Below are 23,750 nucleotides of genomic sequence, written 5' to 3'. Positions count from 1 at the left end.
TCATGTCGCGCTCAAAATTTCTACCTTTCATGGACAAAAAAGTTTATTAAAATCGGTTCAGTAGTTTCTGAGATGTCGGAGTGATTTTGCCCTCGATGTAAAATTTATATGATCTAGTAAATGCCTCGGCAAACTTACGCTGTTTCGTTCTCCATTTCCGTGACAGTTCGTTCAAACAAAAAAGTAAAAGAGGCGGAGCTTTCATTAAATTATTGCACATTGTGTTTTGCCATTCTTCGTCGTATGTTACTTTTGGCATTAGTAGTTAGTGGTGCAAAAAGTTTCAAGATTTTTTTAAATCATCAGTTCGGCATGTGTCAACCCAATTTATAGACTTCAGTTCAAAAGACATTCTGAGCAGTAAATAATTATTCTTTGTGAGTGAAAGAACTGTGTGAACCAAAAAGTTGAAGTGACGCTATTAGTACAGTGAAGCAAATTTTGTGGTTAAATTACTATTAACGAGCTGAAAGGGTGACGTTTCTGTGTGAAGTGATTTTGTGGATTTAATACAATTTTTGTGACGAATAAATATTTAGATTCAGATTCACACATTTATCAAAATGGCAACGGCTGAAAAAGGAAGTGATGGTCCAATGGCAAGATGTTGGGAAGAGAGCCGAGTCAAGGCACGACATCACGGCCAACAAAGAGAGGAAGCTCTCACATTGTCCAGGAATGCATTCGCACGGGGCGATAAATCACAGGCCGCTATGTTTTCAATACTAGCCAGCGATCATGGTAAATATCGTTCGGACTGCAACCGAATTGCTGCAGATCTAGCGTTTGGCTTCCACAACAGCAAGTTAAACGACACCATTATCGACCTGCACTGTTTGTACGTCAACGAGGCAATGGCTAAGCTCTTGCAGCGCATTGAAAAACTCATCAACACTTGTATATATGAACTGGATGTAATTGTTGGCCGTGGAAACCACAGTCAGGACGGGCCGAAGCTGAAGCCTATGGTGTTGACATTTGCGGATCATCTTCATATTCCTTATGAAATTCCCATTACAAATCCGGGACGGATTCATCTGTTCTTGCCTAAAAATGTACTAGCGGCAATGGTGGAACACCAGGTACATCACAAAGTTCTTAAGAGGAGATCCGTTACACTGGACCAATATATGGTTGAAAAGAGACCAAGAAAAAACAAAAAGGTGGTCCTCAAATCACAATCTTCTTCATCAGCAACATCCACCGCCACAGAAATCGTTCGTGACAAACACGCAACAGGAAATACGCCTTCAACGACAACAACGACCAAAAAATCTCGACGCCGAAGAATAAGAAAAAAGAAAGCCGTCAACAGTAGCACAGTAAATGGTCCAGTCGACAGTGGAGAAATCAGCGTCGGTGTATCATCTGCTACAATTGAAGAACCGCGGTGCCAGATACTGAGCCTAGCAGAATCAGAAAGTTTGGAAGTATCATCGATTGCTGAAGCAACTGGAAAAGATCTGATAGCTGAAATGGAACCATTGACAAAAAACGGTTGTCGTGTCTTAGTAGATTTTTTGCGCTACTGTTCGTGCTGACAGTACTTTGTATTTCAATTTAAATAATTAGACTAAATGTACATATTAAGATGTAAATTTGTTAAATAATATAAATAAAAATTCGTCCAATCAAAACGTTTTGCACTCATTATATAACACCATAAATGTGTTGCCGACGGAGATCGGGATCTGACTGACTTTATTCACACAACAGACACGGTATTTATAGTTTGCGTCAAGCTGTGGCTATTGGTGATTGGAAAGATTGCATACAAGTTGTTACGATGCGAAGTTTTGCGCAGAAAAATAAAAGACGTCCATTCGTTTCGATTAATAGAATAGAAAAAGTTTATTAACAAACGTCAAATTACAATATTGAAGTTCGTCACTTAAACTAGACAGATGACCGAGTGCCATCTTTGAATAATGTCTTGAATTCACAAATTCCAACACAAACGAACCAGGTGAATCAACATTAGTGCAATGAAAATGTAACTTAGACACGATTACGAAAATGAATTCACCAGAACGTTTGGTTCGTGCTAGCGAAATTGTTAATTTTCGTTGCATGATGCCCGCACGTTCGTAAACGGGCGTGATAACGCAAATCCGCTACTACAAAATTTTCCACAAAAAAAATAGGGAACATATTTACAGCAACTTTTTGACTTCCCCAATGGCTCCGATGACTATCAAACTTGGACATTTGGAATCTAGGCATACTAGGGCGTTTCTTTTAGAATTTTAAGGGTCGCGATAGCCTGTGTGCGGAAAACGTAGATCATTGAAAACTAAGTCCAGACATATGGTTGGTGGATCCGAAGGTGCCCGGGAAGAAGTCCCCCCGGACGACTTTAACTTTTAAATGGTCATAACTCGGAAAGTTGAGAGTATTTCTGAAAACAATGCTCTAGCAGGATGTAGAGCGTTAAAAACTCTACAAAACTGCCAAAGAAACCGATGGTCCAAAAGGTGTGTCTGTCGAGGTTTTCTAACATCGAAAGTTCGACATTTTCGTTTTTGACTTTTATTTCCTGAGAGACAAATTATTAAGTTTAGCTTTTGGCATGAGGTTGTAGAGGAGGTCGAGTACTACCAGTACACTAGGCATTGTCCCGGTCGGCGATCCATCCGAAACCACTTTTTCAACATTAATGAATGAACTTTTTAAGTGTACCCACGTCGCCCACGAAGCCAGTGCAGACACTGTAACCGGTGTTGCTGAGTCGAGGTAACCTTGGCCAGTAAGTGCACATAATATTCCATAACAGTAGCTGAACTCTTTAACAAAATATTTGGGATCTCGATGTAGCACATTATATTGACACGGTATACCACGAAGTTCAACCTTTTGTAAAAATATCGAAAAATGTGTATTTGCAACGAAATCGACTTCTTACTACTGTTCGTGGGTCAAATAACTAATTATTATATAACGATTATTTGTTGTTTTTCTCACAAATTTCACTTTCTCAGATTTTGTAGTACAAAATGTGCTGCACCGAATTCTTAAATATTTTGTAAAAGAGTTCAGCTACTGTTATGGAATATTATGTGCACCAACTGGCCAAGGTTACCTCGACTCAGCAACACCGGTTACAGTGTCTGCACTGGCTTCGTGGGCGACGTGGGTACACTTAAAAAGTCCATTCAAAAATGTTGAAAAAGGGGTTTCGGATGGATCGCCGACCGGGACAATGCCTAGTGTACTGGTAGTACTCGACCTCCTCTACAACCTCATGCCAAAAGCTAAAGTTAATAATTTGTCTCTCAGGAAATAAAAGTCAAAAACCAAAATGTCGAACTTTCGATGTTAGAAAACCTCGACAGACACACCTTTTGGACCATCGGTTTCTTTGGCAGTTTTGTAGAGTTTTTAACGCTCTACATCCTGCTAGAACATTGTTTTCAAAAATACTCTTAACTTTCCGAGTTATGACCATTTGAAAGTTAAAGTCGTCCGGGGGGACTTCTTCCCGGGCACCTTCGGATCCATCAACCATATGCCTGGACTTAGTTTTCAATGATCTACGTTTTCCGCACACAGGCTATCGCGACCCTTAAAATTCTCAAAATTCGATACGCCCTAAGGCATACATACAATAGTACATTTTCTACCTTGGTGTATATTTCGAGAATAACTTCGTATGTACAATTGTATATAACGAGCGCCAGCGAGTGTATATACAATTGTACATAAGAAGTGATTCGAGAAATATACACCAAGGTAGAACAATGTTTTATCTCCTGCAAGCTGATATTTCATACATTAGCGAAATAACCACAAAAATTTGGATTTAAAATTAATTAATTAAGCATGTTGTTTTAAAACGCATTCACAACAAAAAAAACATCATACAGAGAATCCTTTATTTACTTACTCACACACATATACTATTATACTATCCACCTCAACATTTCATTCAAATCACATCATTCCGACTACTCTGATTATTTGATCGATGTAGAAGTGACTAACGAACCACTACCGACACCAATTGCATCGCGATTTTTTTTTCTTTCAAATATGTAGATGGAAAGTAAATTTACCCTAGGAGGGTTATGTGTGAATTATCCAATCGTACAGGCTGTGGTTATGTATGTGTTTGTGTTTATATGCAGAAACGCGTAATGTATGAAATATCAGCTTACAGGAGATAAATGCATATGACAGCGTGTGTTGAGTGTGTGCATGAGTGTGAGTCAGAAGAAACAATTTTTTTCAACTAGTAATTGTGAATTATGATCGGTATATATTGAAAAAAGTGTTTCGATGGATTTGGGTTATTTTCGATATAAGGTAGGTGTTCCAATGTTGATTCCTAAATTTTGGGATGAAAAGAATTGATATCAGTCAAAAAAACCCTGAGGGTAAAAGTGACGCAAGTCCTTGTGTCTACTTACAAAATAACTGATATCGCTTAGGGTTACGCATTCTGCTCCTGTATGCAAAACCTTTATCAACAAAAAATAGACCCAAAAAATTTAAAAAAGAAAATTTTACAAAAAATGCGTCACAAAGTGGCAGATGTTGAGGAAACAACGTCTGCAACTTCATGACGCATTTTTTGTAAAATTTTCTTTCTTAAATTTTGTGGGTCAATTTTTTGTTGATAAAACTTTTGTGTACAGGCGAAGAATGCGTCACACTCAGCGATATCAGTTATTTTGTAAGTAGTCACAAGGACTTGCGTCACTTTTACCCTCAGGGTTTTTTGACTGATTCATTCACCTTTCGAATCAGAGGCGCAGACTTCAGAGGTGTTCATGGGGAGCAAAGAGTACAAAATGATCAAAAAATGTTGAAAAGCACCAGGAATTTGAAGAATTTTTGCGTTGTCTTAACAATCCCTCTCCTATAGTCGGCGCCACTGTTTATTTTGTTCTTTTCGCAATGTCGGACTGCAGAAGATAACAGTTGGATGTTGCGCAGTGAACTAAATAGACTCATAACGTGAGTTTGAGTTTAAAATGAAAAAGACTCTGTTAGCAAATCTTACAAAACGAATTTATTCTTACAACTCCACAATGCGACCATTCTATGCCAATACATATCCTTTGGTGGTAACGTCGCGAACATTTCCGCCACCTCAATATCGCAGTTCTCACAACTTATATATCTAAGCGTTTAATGCGGCACTAAACGCATGGATTGCTTAGTTATGCGAACAATAAAATGCTTTGAATATGAAACACAGTTGAACTCTTCTCTCCGTTTAGCACTCCGTGAGTGATTCGGATTAGTTAGAATTAGAATTTATCTCTCGATCGTTTCGGCCAAATGAAATGCTCAACGGAGTGCTACAACGGAGAACTGCGTTTCGACAGTTCACTTTACTTAAAATCGTAGACTTAAATTCTTGGTAAATATTAAACGGGAAACGGGCAATGTCCTCATATTACAGTTTCGAAACGTTACCGTCGATTCTCTCTCTCGATTTCAATCGAACCCAGAAACCTTTCTCACCTTCAATATTTCCACTGGTAGCTTTCAGTTTGATGGGATGTTGCGTCTTTTCACACATTTCAAAGCTGAAATGATCGAGCATATGATAAACGCAAGACTTGATTTCCATTGCTGCAAAACGTGATGCGATACATGCACGCGGCCCGATTCCGAATGCCAAAAACGCCCCCATCGGTATTTTGTGCTTGTTCTCATCGCTGAAACGTTCCGGATCGAATTTCGTTGGATTCGGGTAATACTTTTCGTCGGCGTGGATAGCATTCGATGGAATCACTAAGACATCGCCAACATTCAAATGGATTTCCTCGCCCTCGGTATTGTGCATAACGTATGGCGTGTTGACGTAACGACTCGAGAAGCCTGATTGCGGCCATCGTCGCATTGTTTCTTGTAGCACTTGATCGATGTACTTCATGTTGTTCAATGCTTCGTAAGTGACTGGCTGACCATTCAGCGTTGATTTGACATCCTGAATTTCGTGGTACAAGCGTTCCTGTATATCGGGATTTACGCATATTTCATGGACCATAAAGCACAGCGTGAGAGACACAGTACCAAAGCCTGCCAATAAGAACAACATACATTGGGCAAGTAAATCATTGTCCGACCACTCCATTATTTCGGACGATGTTTTCGCATTAGTTTCGCCATCGTCGTCATCAGCTAATGAAATGCCTCGCTTCAAGTCCATCAGAATGTTTAGCATATCGTGTCGGACAATGTGATTTTTCTCCCGAAACTCCATTGTGTTCAGTATAATGTCTTTGAGGTATTTCTCGTCGTAACGCTTAATCAATCGCACACTGACGCGTCGTGAAAGGCTCTCCACCGAATAGAGGAACAGTTTTAGCATTTCAACGAAACCGAACTCCGATATGGATTTTGCCACTTTATAAAACTCATTTTTTCGATCCTTTATCGAGTTCACATTTAAACCGAAGGCCGTCGATGCTATAACGTCATTACAAAACCGGGTCAGTACATCTTTCATGTCATAATCCTTCTGTCCATTCACCAGATCGCACTTCAAGTACTTCCCGAATGCATCTGCCACCTCATTGGTTAAGTTAAACATAAGCCTCATTTTTCGTCCGGTAAATGCCGGACTGAGCGTCGCTCGCATCTTGCGCCATCGTTGATCACGCAGCACGAATAACGATCTACCAAAGAACGGATCGTTATTGTCGTCGACGTAGAAACTGTGGTTCACAAAATAGTCGAAATCTTTGATGGCAATCTGTTTGATCAATTCGACATCGCGAATCATGTACTTGGGCGAATTGTACAGGTCGTAAAATCCAACAATTCGTTCGTCCGGATATTTCGTGTAGATTTTCTCGAACGAGGCGGTAAAATGTTCCAAGCCGAAGAAGGAGGGCCATAATGAGCCCAGCACCGGAATGCCTCGAACAAATTTGATGTTTTTCTCACTGAAGAATGACTCCTTTCGAACGAAGTGATGCCCCACAGAAAGTGCAATTATAATGCAGGTTAATGACCACGATAGCAATGATATTTCAAGAAACATTTTGTTTTGTTTTAAGTCACACAAAAAATACGGTAAATTCACTGGCACGTTCGATGGCGTAATGATTCAAACATGTTTGCTTCGCAAATGATCTCTTGCCTGTATTTATACTATGTTATAAATAACAAATCAATAAATATCACAATCACAATCGGTAATCTAATCTTTGCGTTTTTTCAAGTTTACTGGTGATTTAGATAGCAACTGCAATGTAGGGCAGAAGTTTTTTTTTTATTTGTTTCGAGATCTTTTCGTCAATGGCTGAGATTTCACAACATTGTAACAGAAGAATCATCTGTGGTCTGTCAGAGTTTTGCTGGCGGTTAGACTGCTATTTAATGGGGCTACTTTTGTCATTCCGGGCGCCTTATGTCTTCATGATTTAAACAAAAAAAAACTGGAAGAAAGGGTTTTTCGACCAGAGAATCAAAGTATGGAAGAAACGTTTGTAGTTGGAGTGGAAATGAGGTGGTAATCAGGTGTTTTCGTTGGCCATTTCCAAACCGAGTTGCATAAATTACGTGTGAATACAGGCCCGAACTGACCATATGGGTCAATCGGGTTGATCCCGATGCGCCTTAGACGTTTCTTTTTGGTGCACGGAAAAATAACTTCGGATAGCTGGTAATATACGTACAGTCGACGTCAGTGAAATTTAGATATGAATTTGCTTCAGCTGGTATTGAAGCTGGTTCATCTCTCATTCAAACGAAACAGCTCATAATTTACATACAAGTGAAATAGTTGCATGTGTAGGTGAAGACACTTTCCAATAGGGGATGGAATTTGTTTATGTATTGTCCGTTGACAAGTGGATCGCAAGTGGATCGTGGTTTTGAGGGGGTTTTGATTTTTGTTTTTTACATGTTGCCACACATTGTTGACAAATTCAAGATTTTTTATTTACGAAGGTTACGCTGATTGCTTAGTGAAAAAGGACTTCACCTAGCACAAATTAAACGACCTTAGACATATTTGACATTGCAATGTGAGCAACATAGCGAAAATTAATTTCAAAACCCCCCGAAACCCCGTGCTTCCACCTACATAAAAAACACGAACCGAACGAGCCAATCTCATTTTATCTCTCCTTCGTCTAATGGCCCTTTTCGGGGCTTGTTAGACAAACTAAATTTATTTTTAAATAAAAACCTTGATTGCCTGGTAGTTTTGTTGACCAAGTCTAAACTATATTTTCTATTCGATTAAAATCACTTTCGTTGTCTCGATTTGAGCGCTTGCTTATCGTGGCTTTCATGACACATAGGAATTCTACCACTGACTAAACGATAAATCTTTGATTTATTTGCCGTTTATTGTTATAAAACAGAACCAGATGAGTTATTAGATAATATAAATACCGTGTCGTCAACAAAAGGCCCGATATTGTGATTTATGACCGACGAACATTGAATTCGCAAAAGTAAGAAACAAACATCACGAGGTGATTCGAAAAAGTCCAATGTTTTATTCTCCACCGACTGAAAGTCATGGTGATGGAGTTTATGATCTATGATCCATCAGTGTGTAACGAACCAAAATTCATGATCTGTAACCATTTTCTACGAAAGCTCGAACATCTCGATAAGTCAAACCAGAGACACTTTTAAGGATTTTTGAGTACGGGGGACGAGGCGAGAGGGGCCCTATTCTTCAAGCTTAGAGGGGCCCTAAGGGTTTGGTCCTTAGACGAACTATATAGTTATAGGTTTGGTCAAGCTTTTCTAAAGATGAGCCTACACCCGCATATAAATATGAATATCAAATATTGTGGCTGACTTTTTAGTTCAATTCAAATTGTCAAAAATAATTTTCAGTATTAGAAGTTTACCGAGTTTTTGCAACGTAGAGAATGTAAAGTTATGAAATAAAGAGAAAGTAATCGCGAGCGGAGCGAGCGAGAAAATTTTGCAATTTTGTACATAAAAAAGCTATATTCATTTGTATTTCAAAATGTTTTGTTATCTTGGTTTTTCAGCTGGTTAATCTATTTTCTAATACCCCCTTATCGGTCCAACGCCTTGGACCTAGTGCATAGGTTAATCGCATCCTGAATTTTACAGGCCCGTGGCCAGAGTCGACTGACATGGCATAAATTTCATTTGTGTGCTTGAAGCAAATATGGCCTCAGAGGCGATCATTTTTATGACTTATTAATAACCAAACCAAGATTCCAAGATTTCCTGTCTGATATCCAAAATTTTTCGAGTGGATGTTTCAGTATAGTACCATAGGTGATTGTGTTTTTAGATAAGTTTAGAAGGGAGTAAAGAACGGGTACATCCGTAAGTAATTTGAAGTAAAAAGATAGAATCATTGAACATTGAAATATTTCCTAGCTTGAGGGAGTCAGGATCGCGAGCGGAGCGAGCTACAATTATTTCTTTCTTTTTTTGGTATATTGTATAAGTGTTAGGACTTTGTATGATACGTATCATTTACTGAAAGGGAAGACGAAATTTAAAAAAGGTGTAGTTCTCATCAAATGTCGCAGTCATGTTTTAACTATTTATTTTTTGCTCAGTTTCTCCTAATAATTCCTGACTCTCTTATTCGCATGGGTCTAATTCTCTAATTAAAAAACAGAATTGTCCACATCCACAAAACGTTTTCTAGAAAACGTCGTATCTTTTCAAATATGCATAATTTCTTAGATTCTCGGTTAAATCCTTACAAAAGACTTACAGAGCAGTTATTTCTCACGTACCAGTTCTCACGTACTAGTTATTGACTGAAACCCTGTAAATTGGAACAGAATGTTAACTTTTTCAAACGTTTGTGAATTAAACGTCCGCTGGAGGTGAAATTTTTTCCTAAAAAAGGAGAAACAGATTTCTAACCTCGTAACTATTAGCACTAACAATATTCATAGATATTTTCTTTTTCCACAAGTTTTATTCTGAATTGACTGCGTGGGACTGGGGGGGACCAAGATCGACTGGGGGGGACGAGACAGGGGCCTGCGTGGGATTTGTCCCACGAGCTTGTATGTTAAAAGTGTCTCTGAGTCAAACCATAGTATCGAACCATAGCACTGAACCAAGCACTAGAACACATTTTTTTAACAGAAAATCGGCCTCTCTTCTTCTATATAAAACTGCGACACAGTAACATTATACCAACCTCACAAACTTAATTTATCTGAGAAATTTTGACTACTACTGTCGCAGTAGTACTGCGTCAAGTAGGTCCATCTTGAAAATTCTTTAATCGTGCTTGGTACAGTGCTACGAAAGAACCAATCACGAGAATAGAATTTTCAAATCAAAATTTCTCTTATAAATTAAGTGTGTAAGGTTGGTACAATGCTGCCGCTATTTATATGAGAAGATGAGTCGATTTTTCGTTAAAAAAATCTGTTCGAGTGTTTGGTGCAGTGCTATGGTCAAAATATTTTTCGCCTTCTTGAAAATTTCTGACCAAGGTCTTTAATTTTTGCAAGGTGAAGTCCTTCTTCATAAAGCAATCTATGTAACCTTCAAATGTAAAAAAAAAATTGTCAACAACATGCGCTAACGTGTAAACAAACAAAAATCAAAACCCGGTCGAAAGCAAAGTTATGAAGATACGCACTTACGCCGACCAGCTCTCCGTTTACTTAACAGTCTGTTTAACAATGATAACATTTGTCTATTGACTGGTGAGTAAACGGAGTGAAGTGCGTTTCGTGTTTAAGAGTTTAAGCTTCATCCGCACTTCACTTCATTTACTCACCTGTTATGGCACAACAATGGAAAATAGATAGAGAGAGAGAGAGAGAGAGAGAGATAAAGAGCAGTTATAACTGTTTTTAAATGGAGTGAAGTTCGTTTTGGGTAACAAAGGCCCGACAATTTGAATCGGCTGAAATTTATACAGTGAAAACGATGAGATATTCTTAAAATACACATTCACTGTATGTCATACAGTACCGTAAGTAGGAAGCACTGACAACGCGGCCATTTATACAAATTTAATGTTTTACTTTGGCTCAGTCATAGAGATAGATATTTTATCTGAATGGGCTCAGTGAACCTTTTTTTCTGCAGATGAACCCTGTTACAAACGATTTTGTTTTTGATCTGACAAGTACTTCGCACTTCGTTAGTACGGGTATAATACATTTCAATCAATTTATTTACGATCAAGTAAATAAACATTGATTTTGTTAATTCTTTTCTAATTGATATTTTAAGAGAAAAAATGTGGCCGGTGGTCATTTAACACCTGCATTTTACAATTCACTTTTCAGTGTAAGTCTTGTTGTAGTCTATATGACGCCTATTATTATTAGGGTAGAATAATACTGCAAATGACCGCATTCACATTTTGAGTTCGGAAGTAACTTCTCATTTACATGGATCATCTGGTACTTTCGAACGTAACCTCACTTAAGTTTCGTTCAATTATTTGTATGACTTTTTTTTTACGTGGATGGCATTTCTTAATGCGGATTGCATTTCAAACCAAGGCTGTATAGTTTGGGGAGGTCACGCAGATCGCCATTTTATTAGATACGCGGGAACACACCTTTTCCATACAAACAGGTTCACCACAATTGAATTTGTATGGCGTGGTGAATTTTTTGTGAGAAACGTGGTGTGTAACCCGCGTATCTGCATCTGCGTGACCTCCCCAAAGTATACAGCCTTGTTTCAAACATCGTTGAAGATGATCTCTAGCAATGCAAATTTAGCAAAAAACGAGCCATCAGAACATTCGGAGCGTTTGCTGCGACTGAGCCCCGTACAAACCCGTATATCTATTGCGTACGTGACCCAAGTGCGTCTGTCCTACTTTGACCGTAAGCCTATTGCGCCGGTTAAAGTAGTTAAAGTAAAATTATTATGTAATGTGTACATCTTAGAAATTGCGCATAGCGCAATTACGAAGCCCCGTACGACGTTCCTTTCAAATAAAACAAAAATTTCAAATAGCCCTAAAATTTTAATTTATTGAGTATAAATACACATAGGGCCTAGTATCGGCCTCAGTCCGAGGATCCAAATTTAATTTTTTTTTCAACTACATTCTATTCGGCCTTTGATTACCTTCCAAATGAAACAAAAAATACGAAAAACGGATGAAATTTGCTCGAGTTATATGTAAAATACACATAGGGCCCTAGTAGCGGCCTTAGTTCAAGGACCCAAATTTAATTTTTTTTTCAACAACATTCTATTCGGTGTTCGATTATCTTTCAAATGAAACAAAAATTACGAAAAACGGATGAAATTTACTCGAGTTGTATGTAAAATACGCATAGGGCCCTAGTAGCGGCCTTAGTCCGAGGACCCAAATTTAATTTTTTTTTCAACAACATTCTATTCGGCCTTTGATTACCTTCCAAGTGACACAAAAATTACGAAAAACGAATGAAATTTACTCGAGTTCAATGTAAAATACACATAGGGCCCTAGTAGTGGCCTTAGTCCAAGGACCCAAATTTAATTTTTTTTCAACAACATTCTATTCGGCCTTTGATTACCTTCCAAATGAAACAAAAATTACGAAAAACGGATGAAATTTGCTCGAGTTATATGTAAAATACACATAGGGCCCTAGTAGCGGCCTTAGTGCAAGGACCCAAATTTAATTTTTTTTCAACAACATTCTATTCGACCTTTGATTACCTTCCAAATGAAACAAAAATTACGAAAAACGGATGAAATTTGCTCGAGTTCTATGTAAAATACACATAGGGCCCTCGTAGCTTTTCACTTCTTAGGCCCTAACTCACGGTCCACTCACCCGATTTTAAAAAACTTTTTTTTCCTGTATTGGTATTGACAATACCTATCATTTGCCGTGTCATTTACATTTCCATCGTTTATTTTGCCATAAATATCACCAAAAGACCTTAAATCACTTAGGTGGCCCTAACTCACGAAGGGCCGACCCGAATATGCCCATCTTTGAATTTAGCCTCACTATTTTGACTATCTTTCAGGGAAAAAAAATTTTTTGAAATCGGATTTGATTTACTCAAGATATCGACGTGACAGACAGACGGACAGACGGACAGACGGCCCAAATTTTTATTGCGGATTCGTCATCTATGAACATAGGCAAACACTTTGCCCTTACCGTCTGCTTCGAATTCCATCAATTACACACGGCATCGTAATCCTATAAGCCCCTTCGTACTTCGTACGGGACTAAAAATATTTTGTTTTCCTTTCTTCAAGTTAGCCTTTCAATAAAGACATCTTTTGTATATGTTTGTACGTATCAGCAAGTATGGAAGACAGTCGTTTCAATAAATCTGTCCAATTCGATGGAACGAATTTCAATAATTGGAAGTTCCGCGTCGAGGTTGTCTTGGAGGAAAAAAATTTACTAATAATAATAATAATAACGGATAGTATGCAGGAACAAATGATTGGCCCAAATGGAAAGAAGCAATGGAGAAAGAATATTCTTCATTGATCGAAAACAGAACTTGGGTTCTAACTGACTTACCTCGGGGACGATAGACGATATCGTGCAAGTGGACGTTCAAGCTGAAATTCAAAACGAACGACGATGTCGATAAATACAAAGCAAGGCTGAAGGCCCGTGGATTCACTCAAAAGAAGGCATTTGACTACGAAGAAACTTGGATATTTGGTGGAACAAATGGATGTCAAATCTGCATTTTTGAATGGTCATTTGAAAGAGGAAATCTAGACGGACCAACCAATTGGATTCGAGAAAGACAGTTCGAAGGCATGTAAGCTAATTAAATCGTTGTTTGGTCTGAAACAGGCATCTCGTGTATGGAACGAGAGATTCGATAAGTTCGCGGTCGACATTGGGTTCAAGAGATGCAGATGCGAGTCGGATCATTGTGTGTACGTCAAAATCGAAGACTTGGCTTTTCAGTTCCATGCAATACACACATCCATTGACGCTCTCGCAAAATCATCCGTAAATGCAACGTAATATCCGATTTGTGGCGTAAATTTTTGTTTAAGTTTTTGAGTTCAAACACAGAATGCGTCACCGAAAACGTTATCAAATGTCATTGGAAGTATTACAGAAAGCTATGTCGCATTGCCCCTTTTCAGGGTTCTATTTCCTAATATTAATACTTTTTACGAGCAAAATGCAATTATGCAAATTATAGTTGATAAGCCTTGAGTTTCGGAAACCGCAAGTATTTTTATCAGTTGTTTTGGTGTTAAACTTTTTTTCTATGTGAGAAATGCTTTTAGGCGAATTTTGATTGATAAGACTTGATGTTATAGAAAAATAAACATTTTCATCAGTTGTAGACACAATATTTTGTTTATGCGGAAAAAGAAGACAGCTCAAATTGGCGCAGCCAGTAAAAACGCGACCACCGAAAAACAAAACCTAAATGATACGCGCTACATTAAAAAAGTCTCATACAAATGAATAAATGAACGAAACATTTAACGCAATTTAAGTGAGGTTACGTCTGAAAGTACCGTTACTTGAAGATGATCTGTATTGTTGTATGTTTACATGATTGGCCATAATAAATTTTTCATAATTTTGGTGGCTCTCTCCAAGGTTCTGAAAGAACTCTGAATTGATCACGAAGGCGGTGACACACAAATTGCGTCAACACCTACGAAGTTTATATGAAAAATGCAACTTAACGAAAACAAAATTCTAAATTTTCGAAAAAAAAAATATTTTCTTCAAGTTAATTTCACACACAATCTGTAGCGAGTGCGTTGATAAATTTTGGTGTCAACCGCCTCCGTGGTTGTCTTAACCTGTTCTTCAGAACCTTGGCTTCGACGAATATTTTGGTTGTTTTCATGACTGTGTTTTCAGGAAATCAGTAGAAGCCCCTCTTCGGGTTTCAACAAGAGGTGGTGAGAAGGAAAGTGTGGGCACAGAACGCCGCCTTTTCTGAAAAGGACATAACGTCCAAAACTTGCATTTACATCTGTTATCAATATAGACGACCAAAATAATGACAGCTCTGGGTAATATGGTCCGTGGGACATGAGGTTATTAATTCCACAAGAGAAACGTGTGTCATGAAAAGTAGATCATTCTAATAATTTTGAATGACCGTGACATCAAGAGCTTTTGCCTGTGCACATAACCTGTAGAGTTGGAACGTTGGACCACTGACAGTGGGAGTTATCCACTTGGATCACCCTTTTTACTCTCCGGTTCACAGAGGGTTGATAATCCCCTGCATTTTCAATCGATCAACAATTCTTTACCATCGCATGAATCCTTGCACCGAGGTGACGCATGGTGCGAGGAGGTGACGCGTGGTGCGGCGAGGTGACGTGTCGTGCACCAAGGTGACGAGGTGACGCGTGGTGAGATCATGATGCTTTGACCAAAAAGTTTTCTTTGACTCTATTAAAAACTGTTGAATAATTTAGATGTTTGCTCCAGATACCTAATTACTATTTTACAGTTATCTAGACCAATTTTTAGCCCCGTACGAAGTACTGGGGGCTTATAAGATTAATATGCCGTTTGTAACACGTCGAATTGGAAGCAAAAAGTAAGGGCAAAGCATTTGGTTGTGTTCATAGATGACGAATCCGCAATAAAAAAAATGTCCGTCCGTCCGTCCGTCCGTCCGTCCGTCCGTCCGTCCGTGACCCCTCTAGCTAGAGTAAATCACAACCTTTTTTCAAAATTCTTTTTTTCCCCGATTGGTATCGAAAAAAGTAAGGTCAAGTTCGAAAATGGGCATGGTAGGGTCGGCCCCTCCAGAGCTAGGGCCCTATAGGTGTTTTTCAGTCTTTCGACGATATCTACCGAAATACGCACGCAATAGCTGCTTGTGATATATCAAATGAAAGGTATTGACGAGTAGAACAAAGTTGCTGAACATTGTTTTTGGGTAAGATGCAACGCGAACTTGTTGGGAGGGCTCAAAGGTCGTTACTCGGCCCTAAGTGTTTTTTGCACATAAATCGAGTAAATCTCATCCGATTTTGCTAGATTTAGTTTTTTATGGAAGGTAACTGAATACCGAAAAGAACGTGTCGAAAAAAGTTTCAAATTTGGGCCCTTGGACTAAGGCCGCTACTCGGCCCTAAGTGTTTTTTGCACATAAATCGAGTAAATCTCATCCGATTTTGCTAGATTTAGTTTTTTATGGAAGGTAACTGAATACCGAAAAGAACGTGTCGAAAAAAGTTTCAAATTTGGGCGCTTGGACTAAGGCCGCTACTCGGCCCTAAGTGTTTTTTGCACATAAATCGAGTAAATCTCATCCGATTTTGCTAGATTTAGTTTTTTATGGAAGGTAACTGAATACCGAAAAGAACGTGTCGAAAAAAGTTTCAAATTTGGGCCCTTGGACTAAGGCCGCTACTCGGCCCTAAGTGTTTTTTGCACATAAATCGAGTAAATCTCATCCGATTTTGCTAGATTTAGTTTTTTATGGAAGGTAACTGAATACCGAAAAGAACGTGTCGAAAAAAGTTTCAAATTTGGGCCCTTGGACTAAGGCCGCTACTCGGCCCTAAGTGTTTTTTGCACATAAATCGAGTAAATCTCATCCGATTTTGCTAGATTTAGTTTTTTATGGAAGGTAACTGAATACCGAAAAGAACGTGTCGAAAAAAGTTTCAAATTTGGGCCCTTGGACTAAGGCCGCTACTCGGCTCTAAGTGTTTTTTGCACATAAATTGAGTAAATCTGATCCGATTTTGCTAGATTTTGTTTCATTTGAGAGATAATTGAATACCGAAAAGAACGTGTCGAAAAAAGTTTCAAATTTGGGCCCTTGGACTAAGGCCGCTACTCGGCTCTAAGTGTTTTTTGCACATAAATCGAGTAAATCTGATCCGATTTTGCTAGTTTTTGATTCATTTGAGAGATAATTGAATACCCAATAGAAAGTTGGCAAACAATTTTGGGTTTCTAAAATAATATCGTAAATTGTTGGTTTTATTTGAGAGGTACAGTGAACGACATCTCAAAGGTCTCACTGTCATTTTTTTCAGAGAATGTCATTGTGAATTTGCAATGACACAATAAAATTCTCAGAAAAATTTGACAGTGAGACATTTGAGATGTCGTTCACTGTACTTCGTACGGGCTTTCGTAATTGCGCTATGCGCAATTTTAAAAATGAACACTTTCAGTAAATTTGACCATGCCCAACTTGACTTGTTCTACTTATTCCTCCCATTTCCGTGAGACTTGAACGGCTAATAAAACTGTTCCGTTTGGTACGGATCGGTGAAATTGAATGGTTACAAGATTTGGTATTTGAACACTATAAGATACTTTAAACAAAAAATGGGACAGGAACACATTTAATCGGAATGTGGATGCTTGATCGTCTTGAAATCACTGAAAATCTACATTTTATTCTAACTACTTTGTTCATCGGTTTAATTTTTTTAATTTCCAAATTAAGCAAGCACTCGGAAAACACGTCGAAGTTGTTTCACATTTCAGTTACTTCAACCTCGTCGAAGTTGTCTACTATTTCATTGAAATTTCACAACTCTTATAAATAATGGCGCTCGCTTCGCTCTGGCTTCAAAGTTCCCACTCGTCATGCGGTTCGCTTAACCTTTTTAATGCTGGAACATTTGATTGTCGACCATGAACTTCGTATGTAGTATTTTCGGTATTCAAACGTCAAGTTGACTTTCGTTGATTTTCAAAAGCGGTTGAGAATTACTTAAATGATCTTGTCAACATCGAAGTTTTTACAACGGTTTTCATAACATTTTTAGCCCCGTACGAAGTACTGGGGGCTTATAAGATTAATATGCCGTTTGTAACACGTCGAATTGGAAGCAGACAGTAAGGGCAAAGCATTTGGTTATGTTAATAGATGACGAATCCGCAAAAAAAAAAATGTCCGTCCGTCCGTCCGTCCGTCCGTCCGTCCGTGACCCCTCTAGCTAGAGTAAATCACAACCTTTTTTCAAAATTCTTTTTTTTCCCGATTGGTATCGACAAAAGTAAGGTCAAGTTCGAAAATGGGCATGGTAGGGTCGGCCCTTCCAGAGCTAGGGCCCTATAGGTGTTTTTCAGTCTTTCGACGATATCTACCGAAATACGCACGCAGTAGCTGCTTGTTATATATCAAATGAAAGGTATTGACGAGTAGAACAAAGTTGCTGAACATTGTTTTTGGGTAAGATGCAACGTGGGCTTGTTGGGAGGGCTCAAAGGTCGTTACTCGGCCCTATGTGTTTTTTGCACATAAATCGAGTAAATCTCATCCGATTTTGCTAGTTTTTGTTTCATTTGAGAGATAATTGAATGCCGAATAGAATGATGGCAAAAAAAGTTTCAAATTTGGGCCCTTGCACTAAGGCCGCTACTCGGCCCTAAGTGCTTTTTGTACATAAATCGACTAAATCTCAACCGATTTTGCTAGTTTCTGTTTCATTTGAGAGATAATTGAATACCGAATGGAATAAAGGCAAAAAATTTTGGGTTTCTAAAATAATATCGTAAATTGTTGGTTTTATTTGAAAGGTACTTCGTACGGGCTTTCGTAATTGCGCTATGCGCAATTTTAAAAATGAACAGTTTCAGTAAATTTGACAATGCGCAACTTGACTTGCATATTGGTGACATACGCATTAGAGGGTTGTAGACGTATTAGGGTTCCGGGCTTATTAGGGCTACGGACGTATAATGGTTGCGGACGAAATTGGATTACGGGTTGTACGGGGCTAAGTCGCAGCAAACGCTCCGACTGTTCTGATGCCTTGTTTTGTCGTCAATTAAACATGGTGTACTTGATTTTCCGCAGACTTTATTTGGTATTTTCAGACGTAAAACCCTGACTTTCAGTTAATTACATTATTACAAATATTTTAACGTTTTTCATAACATTTCATACGTAACGGTGTGAACTTATTTGCAGCGTAAACATGCTGCCAACGTTGGAGAAGCTATTGGAAACAGTAGTCAAAGATCAGTTAATATCGTACATCGAAGACAACGACATTTTATCGAAATTCCAATCCGGATACAGGGCGAAACACTCCTGCGAGACTGCATTGAACTTCGCCCTAGCGAAGTGGAAAGACATTAGTTCAAATGGCGATATTATCCTGGCGGTTTTTCTGGACCTAAAGCGTGCGTTTGAGACGATCGACAGAGGAAGGTTACTTGGAAAATTAAACGTTTTAGGATTCTCGCCGAAAGCGTTAGCATGGTTTGAAGGCTACCTAAACAATAGAAGGCAAAGAACGAAGGTGGAAGGACACTTGTCAAAAACCACGCCAAACAAGCTTGGAGTGCCTCAAGGCTCAGTTCTGGGAGCGATTTTATTCATCTTATATATCAACGACATGCCATCCCACCTGACGAACGCCTTCATAAATCTGTTCGCAGATGAATTGTGAACTAGACAAAATCAATCAATGGTTGCGGCTGAACAAACTCAAACTCAACGTGTCCAAAACAAAGGTGATGGTACTAAGGAATTCTTCAATGGCATCGGCAGTGAACAGAATTATGGTTGATGGAGAGGAGTTAGAATTTGTGAATTACATCAAATACCTTGGGGTCATGATCGATCACAAACTGGATTTCAAGGAAAACGTGGAATATGTTAGCAAAAAAGTGGCAAAGAAGGTTGGAGTCTTGTCGAGATTGGCCAGCAGTATAACAATGGGAGCAAGAATCAGCATATACAAGGCGATAATAGCACCACACTTTGACTACTGCTCGTCATTACTGTTCTTGAGCGATCAAGGAGCATTTGACAGACTGTAAAAACTACAAACCAGAGCAATGAGAGCCGTCCTAAAATGCAAAAACCTTACACCAATTTCATTCATGTTGGAGGCATTGAACTTGCTGAGCGTGAGCGTGCTGAGGGTGTACGGGACAACGGTAAGATTTATATTCAAGCTACGACGAGGATTGCTACCGAAGTACCTGGGAGAAATGGTGACGTTCAATAGTGACATTCATGGGCACCTAACGAGGTCGAGAAGTGATTTCTACGTGACGAACAGGAGAAGTACTAAACAAGCGAATTCACTGTTCCATAGGGGATTAGTTTTGTTCAATTCACTTCCCAGAGACTTAAAAGACGAAAATAGTGAGGCTGTGCTCAAAGATAAACTGAGACAATTTGTAAAGAGAATTATTTAAAATCTAAATTAACTGTGAAAAATTGACGAAAGTCAGTCGGAAAGTATGTTTTAAATTATGTGTTATTCCCTTGACTGAAAGTCATGGGTCTTACGGATGATAAACACTCTAAAATGTTTGTCACACAGTGTTCACTACTATGATTGAAAATACATGAATGTATGACCAAAAACCTTAAATACAGAAAATGTTTGTCACACTTTGTTCATTCCTTGATAACACGATAACTCGAGTAATTTTCAATGGATTTCCAAAAACTTTTTTTTATTCGACGGGGAATTACATTCCTGAGGTTAAGTTCGAAGATGGGTTATAACGGACGGGTGATCTCTGAGATATTCCTAAAAAAATTTTTGTCTTGTCGCTTGATAACACGATAACTTAAGTAATCCTCAACGGATTTCCAAAAAAAAAACAGATTATCTGTCTAAATAATAGTCTCCTTATCGTACAGAGTAATTTTCGACTTTCCAAGAAAATTTTGTTTTATAAGTACTGAAATAACTCGGGTTAAGTTCGTTAATGGAAAATACTGAAGTAATAATCTGTTATTTATTCCGAAAAGACTTTTATGTGTCATTTATTGTTGTCTATGCTAGAAAAAAATCAACGAGTGTGAACTTTGCGGCCAGAGCGAAGCGAGGGCCGTAATCACACGAGTTTCATACTTTATTCATGATCAAATAAGGCCGAGTTTCAGTAGATTTAATTTCAAAAAAAAAATCATAATCTAGAAAATTTTAACGAACGTGAGCTTTACAGCCAGAGCAAAGCGATATAATTTTTTCCATAATTACGAATATTTATTCAGTCAGTCAAGGGACCTGACCCACCCATAAGGTGGGGCCTAGTTTGTATAAGAATGTGTAAAAATAGCGATGCTAAATAAATGTTCAATTATTATTATTACAAACATTATAACGTATTTTCTGACTTTGCAACGACACAATGCTGGTTGCATAATGGGAACCTTTCCGGATAATAAAGGATTTGAAGAAATCTTTTTGTTATAATTTAATTGTAAATGATCAGGAATAAATTTAATCTTTTCGAATTTTCTAATTCACACAAAACCTGATCGTATTCGTATAGGGAAGTTAAAAAAATGATTATTGCAACGTTGTGTTGCTTGGTGAGGGCAATGAATTAAACTCCAATTGGTTTGTTTATCGTGTTTAATGTACCGAGCTTTCGGCCGAGTTACCAGCCATCATCAGGGCTACAAAGTTTTAGATAAACGTACAAAATTAGAGCTGGAATTAGATTATTATAGAGCGCGTATGACTTACGTTTTACGCACTATTTCACAAACTATCACAGACTGGGCTCTCAATATAATTAGATTAAATTGAGAAATCACTCGCAACTCTTGTTGCACGGTTTGTTGTGATTGAACTATTCGGTTGACATTTCACCTTTCATCAAACAGCTGTTGTAAGTTCACATGACTCGATCTCGGTCCGGGTGGGTTCACATGACGACGTTTTTCTGAATTTCTGATCAGGTTGTAGAAGACCGGAGAAACATGGGCTGCATCAGTTTTGAAGTTGACCGCCGACTTTCCTTTCAGGATGATCTGATTCGCCTCGTGTATTTTAATTGTTGCCTTCGTTCGTACTTTCTTAAGAATCGTTTTCTTGCGGAACTCAAATGCGTGACCTTTTGTGTAGGCGTGATGTACCAAGGCAGTTTTTTGCGGATTTTTCGACATGTTATCTAGGTCCTTTTGGTGTTGTCCTTGACGGTCAGAAAGCCTCCATGTTGTCTCACCGACGTATGACTTGGGGCAGTCATGACAGGGCACGTTGTATACCACGCACGAACATTGATCGGTGCTAAGCTTTTGCTTCATGTCGGAGAAAACGCTCGAAACTTTTCTTGGTGGTCGAGGTGCTATCGTTACGTTAGGTGCAAATTTTCTGATCTGTCTAGACACTGCTTCCGTCAGCTGCGGGACATACGTCATGCCAACAAAGCGTTTTATGACTGTGGACGGTGCTACCGGTTGTATCGTTTCATTGATCAGCGTTGAACTAGCTATCGGTATTGTGTTGTTATTGTCGGCTGTGTCGACAGACTGGTGAACCAAGGTCGCTTGTGTTCGGTCGATGAAAGGATAGCTGGAGCCAGCACTCGTTTGACGTCCGTTCATTGTTTGGCACACCTGGTGGAAAAGCTTAGAGATCAGCTTGGCTGGGAAGTTGTTTTTCTCCAAAATTCGCATTACGGTGTGTTTCATTTCACTATGGAACGATGCGTGGCTCAACGTCAGCACTCGACGAATGAAGGATTTGGCTGTGTTGATCACCATGTTGCTGGGGTGTTTGGAGTAATAGTTCAGCAGACGATTCGAGGCTATCGGCTTATGGAACCATTTGGTTTTTAGTCGTTCGCCTTCATTGTACACGGTTGTGTCTAAGAATTCGATCGTACCGTCATCTTTCTCGACTTCCATGGTGAATTGGACATTTGGATCGTATGAATTGAGCTGGTGAAGAAGTTGATCCGCCATCTCTCGCTGGATTGACGTGAGGTGATCGTCGACATAGGTATTCCAGAAGTCCGGCGTGATGTTAAGGTCTCGGATTGCGCTTTCCACGATGTGCTCGATGACTCGTTCCACTAATATCGGAGCTAGTGACGACCCCATGAACATGCCAAGTTTTTGGCGGTAGAATTTGTCCGCGAATACGAAATAGTTCGCTTGTTCAAGACACAATTTCAGCATCTGGAGGAATGATTCTTTTGGTATTGGTGTCACTTTTTCGATCATGTGGAAATCGCGTTCGATGATACTCAGCGCCAGTGAAGTTGGTATGGTCCCAAAACAATTTACCACGTCGTAGGAGACTAGCACATTGCCTTTTGTAATGCGGGTTTTGCGTATGGTACGAATGAATTGTTGTGAGTTTTTTATACCAAACTTTGGGTTGAACGCTTTCCGCAAGATGGTCGCTAGGAAACGGGACATCTTGTATGCGGCAGAGTCGATGGTTGACACGATTAATCTGATCGGGTTGCCCGGTTTGTGGTACTTGATAAAAAAATGATGTTCTCGAAAATTTATTTGATACCGGTCCATCGACTTGCTGTAACTTATTCCTTTAGTAAATCCGACGAACCAAACCTTCAACATCACTCAACACACAGCATCGTAAGTGAGAAAGAACAATCTGCACGGAAAATCTGTGGATTTCGATAATGGCTGGGTAACTTATAGTATAGCTGTAGTTTTTATAATATAGCTGCCTGCATGACTTATAAAAATATAGCTACTGAACGAATATTCTATAATTGTTGGTTATTTACGTGCAATATGAGTTACACAACTATATTATGGATTACAGAGCTACTCACCGAGAACACATTCTATAGCTAGGATTTGCATATTGTGGCTGTGTACCCTATATCATAGCTATGTAACGCATATTTGACGGATAAAACATAGCTAACGCCGACCCGTACGAAACACCTATTCGTATCAAAAGCCTTTAATGTGAAACTCTTCATTTCTCTTACTTCATTTTCTTCTCTGCTGAAAAACTATTCTCCCTTTAAAATCACTTACATTATCCACTCTTTGCCTTGTTATCATATACAACTAAATTGCCGGAGGCAATATAGACAGCCCCGTACGAAGACAAATTTCATAAATTCCTATTTAAACAGCTATATACCGCTATATTTACCTATATTTCACTAT

General features: G+C 38.8%; 2 protein-coding genes across 3 annotated transcripts; both read right to left on the bottom strand.

The window, feature by feature from the left end:
* Positions 1 to 4,995: 4,995 nt before the first annotated feature.
* Positions 4,996 to 7,070, bottom strand: LOC119083784 (probable cytochrome P450 9f2). Its single transcript, XM_037193587.1, has one exon. The coding sequence runs from the start codon at positions 6,995 to 6,997 to the stop codon at positions 5,402 to 5,404; it is 1,596 nt and encodes a 531-aa protein (XP_037049482.1). The 5' UTR covers positions 6,998 to 7,070; the 3' UTR covers positions 4,996 to 5,401.
* Positions 7,071 to 21,141: 14,071 nt separating this feature from the next.
* LOC119083782 lies at positions 21,142 to 23,534 on the bottom strand. 2 transcript variants are annotated; one of them, XM_037193585.1, is made up of 3 exons: positions 21,536 to 23,534; positions 21,337 to 21,493; positions 21,142 to 21,266 (listed from the first exon to the last, which is right to left on the bottom strand). In XM_037193585.1, the coding sequence occupies exons 1-2, from the start codon at positions 23,181 to 23,183 to the stop codon at positions 21,459 to 21,461; spliced, it is 1,683 nt and encodes a 560-aa protein (XP_037049480.1). In that variant the 5' UTR covers positions 23,184 to 23,534; the 3' UTR covers positions 21,142 to 21,266; positions 21,337 to 21,458. The 2 variants fall into 2 exon arrangements, with proteins under 2 accessions (XP_037049480.1, XP_037049479.1); XM_037193584.1 differs by having other exon boundaries at positions 21,337 to 23,534.
* Positions 23,535 to 23,750: the final 216 nt, after the last annotated feature.

This window comes from Bradysia coprophila, unplaced genomic scaffold (genome assembly GCF_014529535.1).
Source record: "Bradysia coprophila strain Holo2 unplaced genomic scaffold, BU_Bcop_v1 contig_70, whole genome shotgun sequence".
Taxonomy (NCBI): domain Eukaryota; kingdom Metazoa; phylum Arthropoda; class Insecta; order Diptera; family Sciaridae; genus Bradysia; species Bradysia coprophila.
The sequence above is the reverse complement of the archived record's forward strand: the minus strand, read 5'-3'. Positions and strand labels throughout refer to the sequence as shown.

Excerpts from the sequence above, each read along its gene's own strand:
- LOC119083784 (XM_037193587.1), bottom strand. The coding sequence starts at position 6,997 with ATGTTTCTTGAAATATCATTGCTATCGTGGTCATTAACCTGCATTATA.
- LOC119083782 (XM_037193584.1), bottom strand. The coding sequence starts at position 23,183 with ATGTTGAAGGTTTGGTTCGTCGGATTTACTAAAGGAATAAGTTACAGC.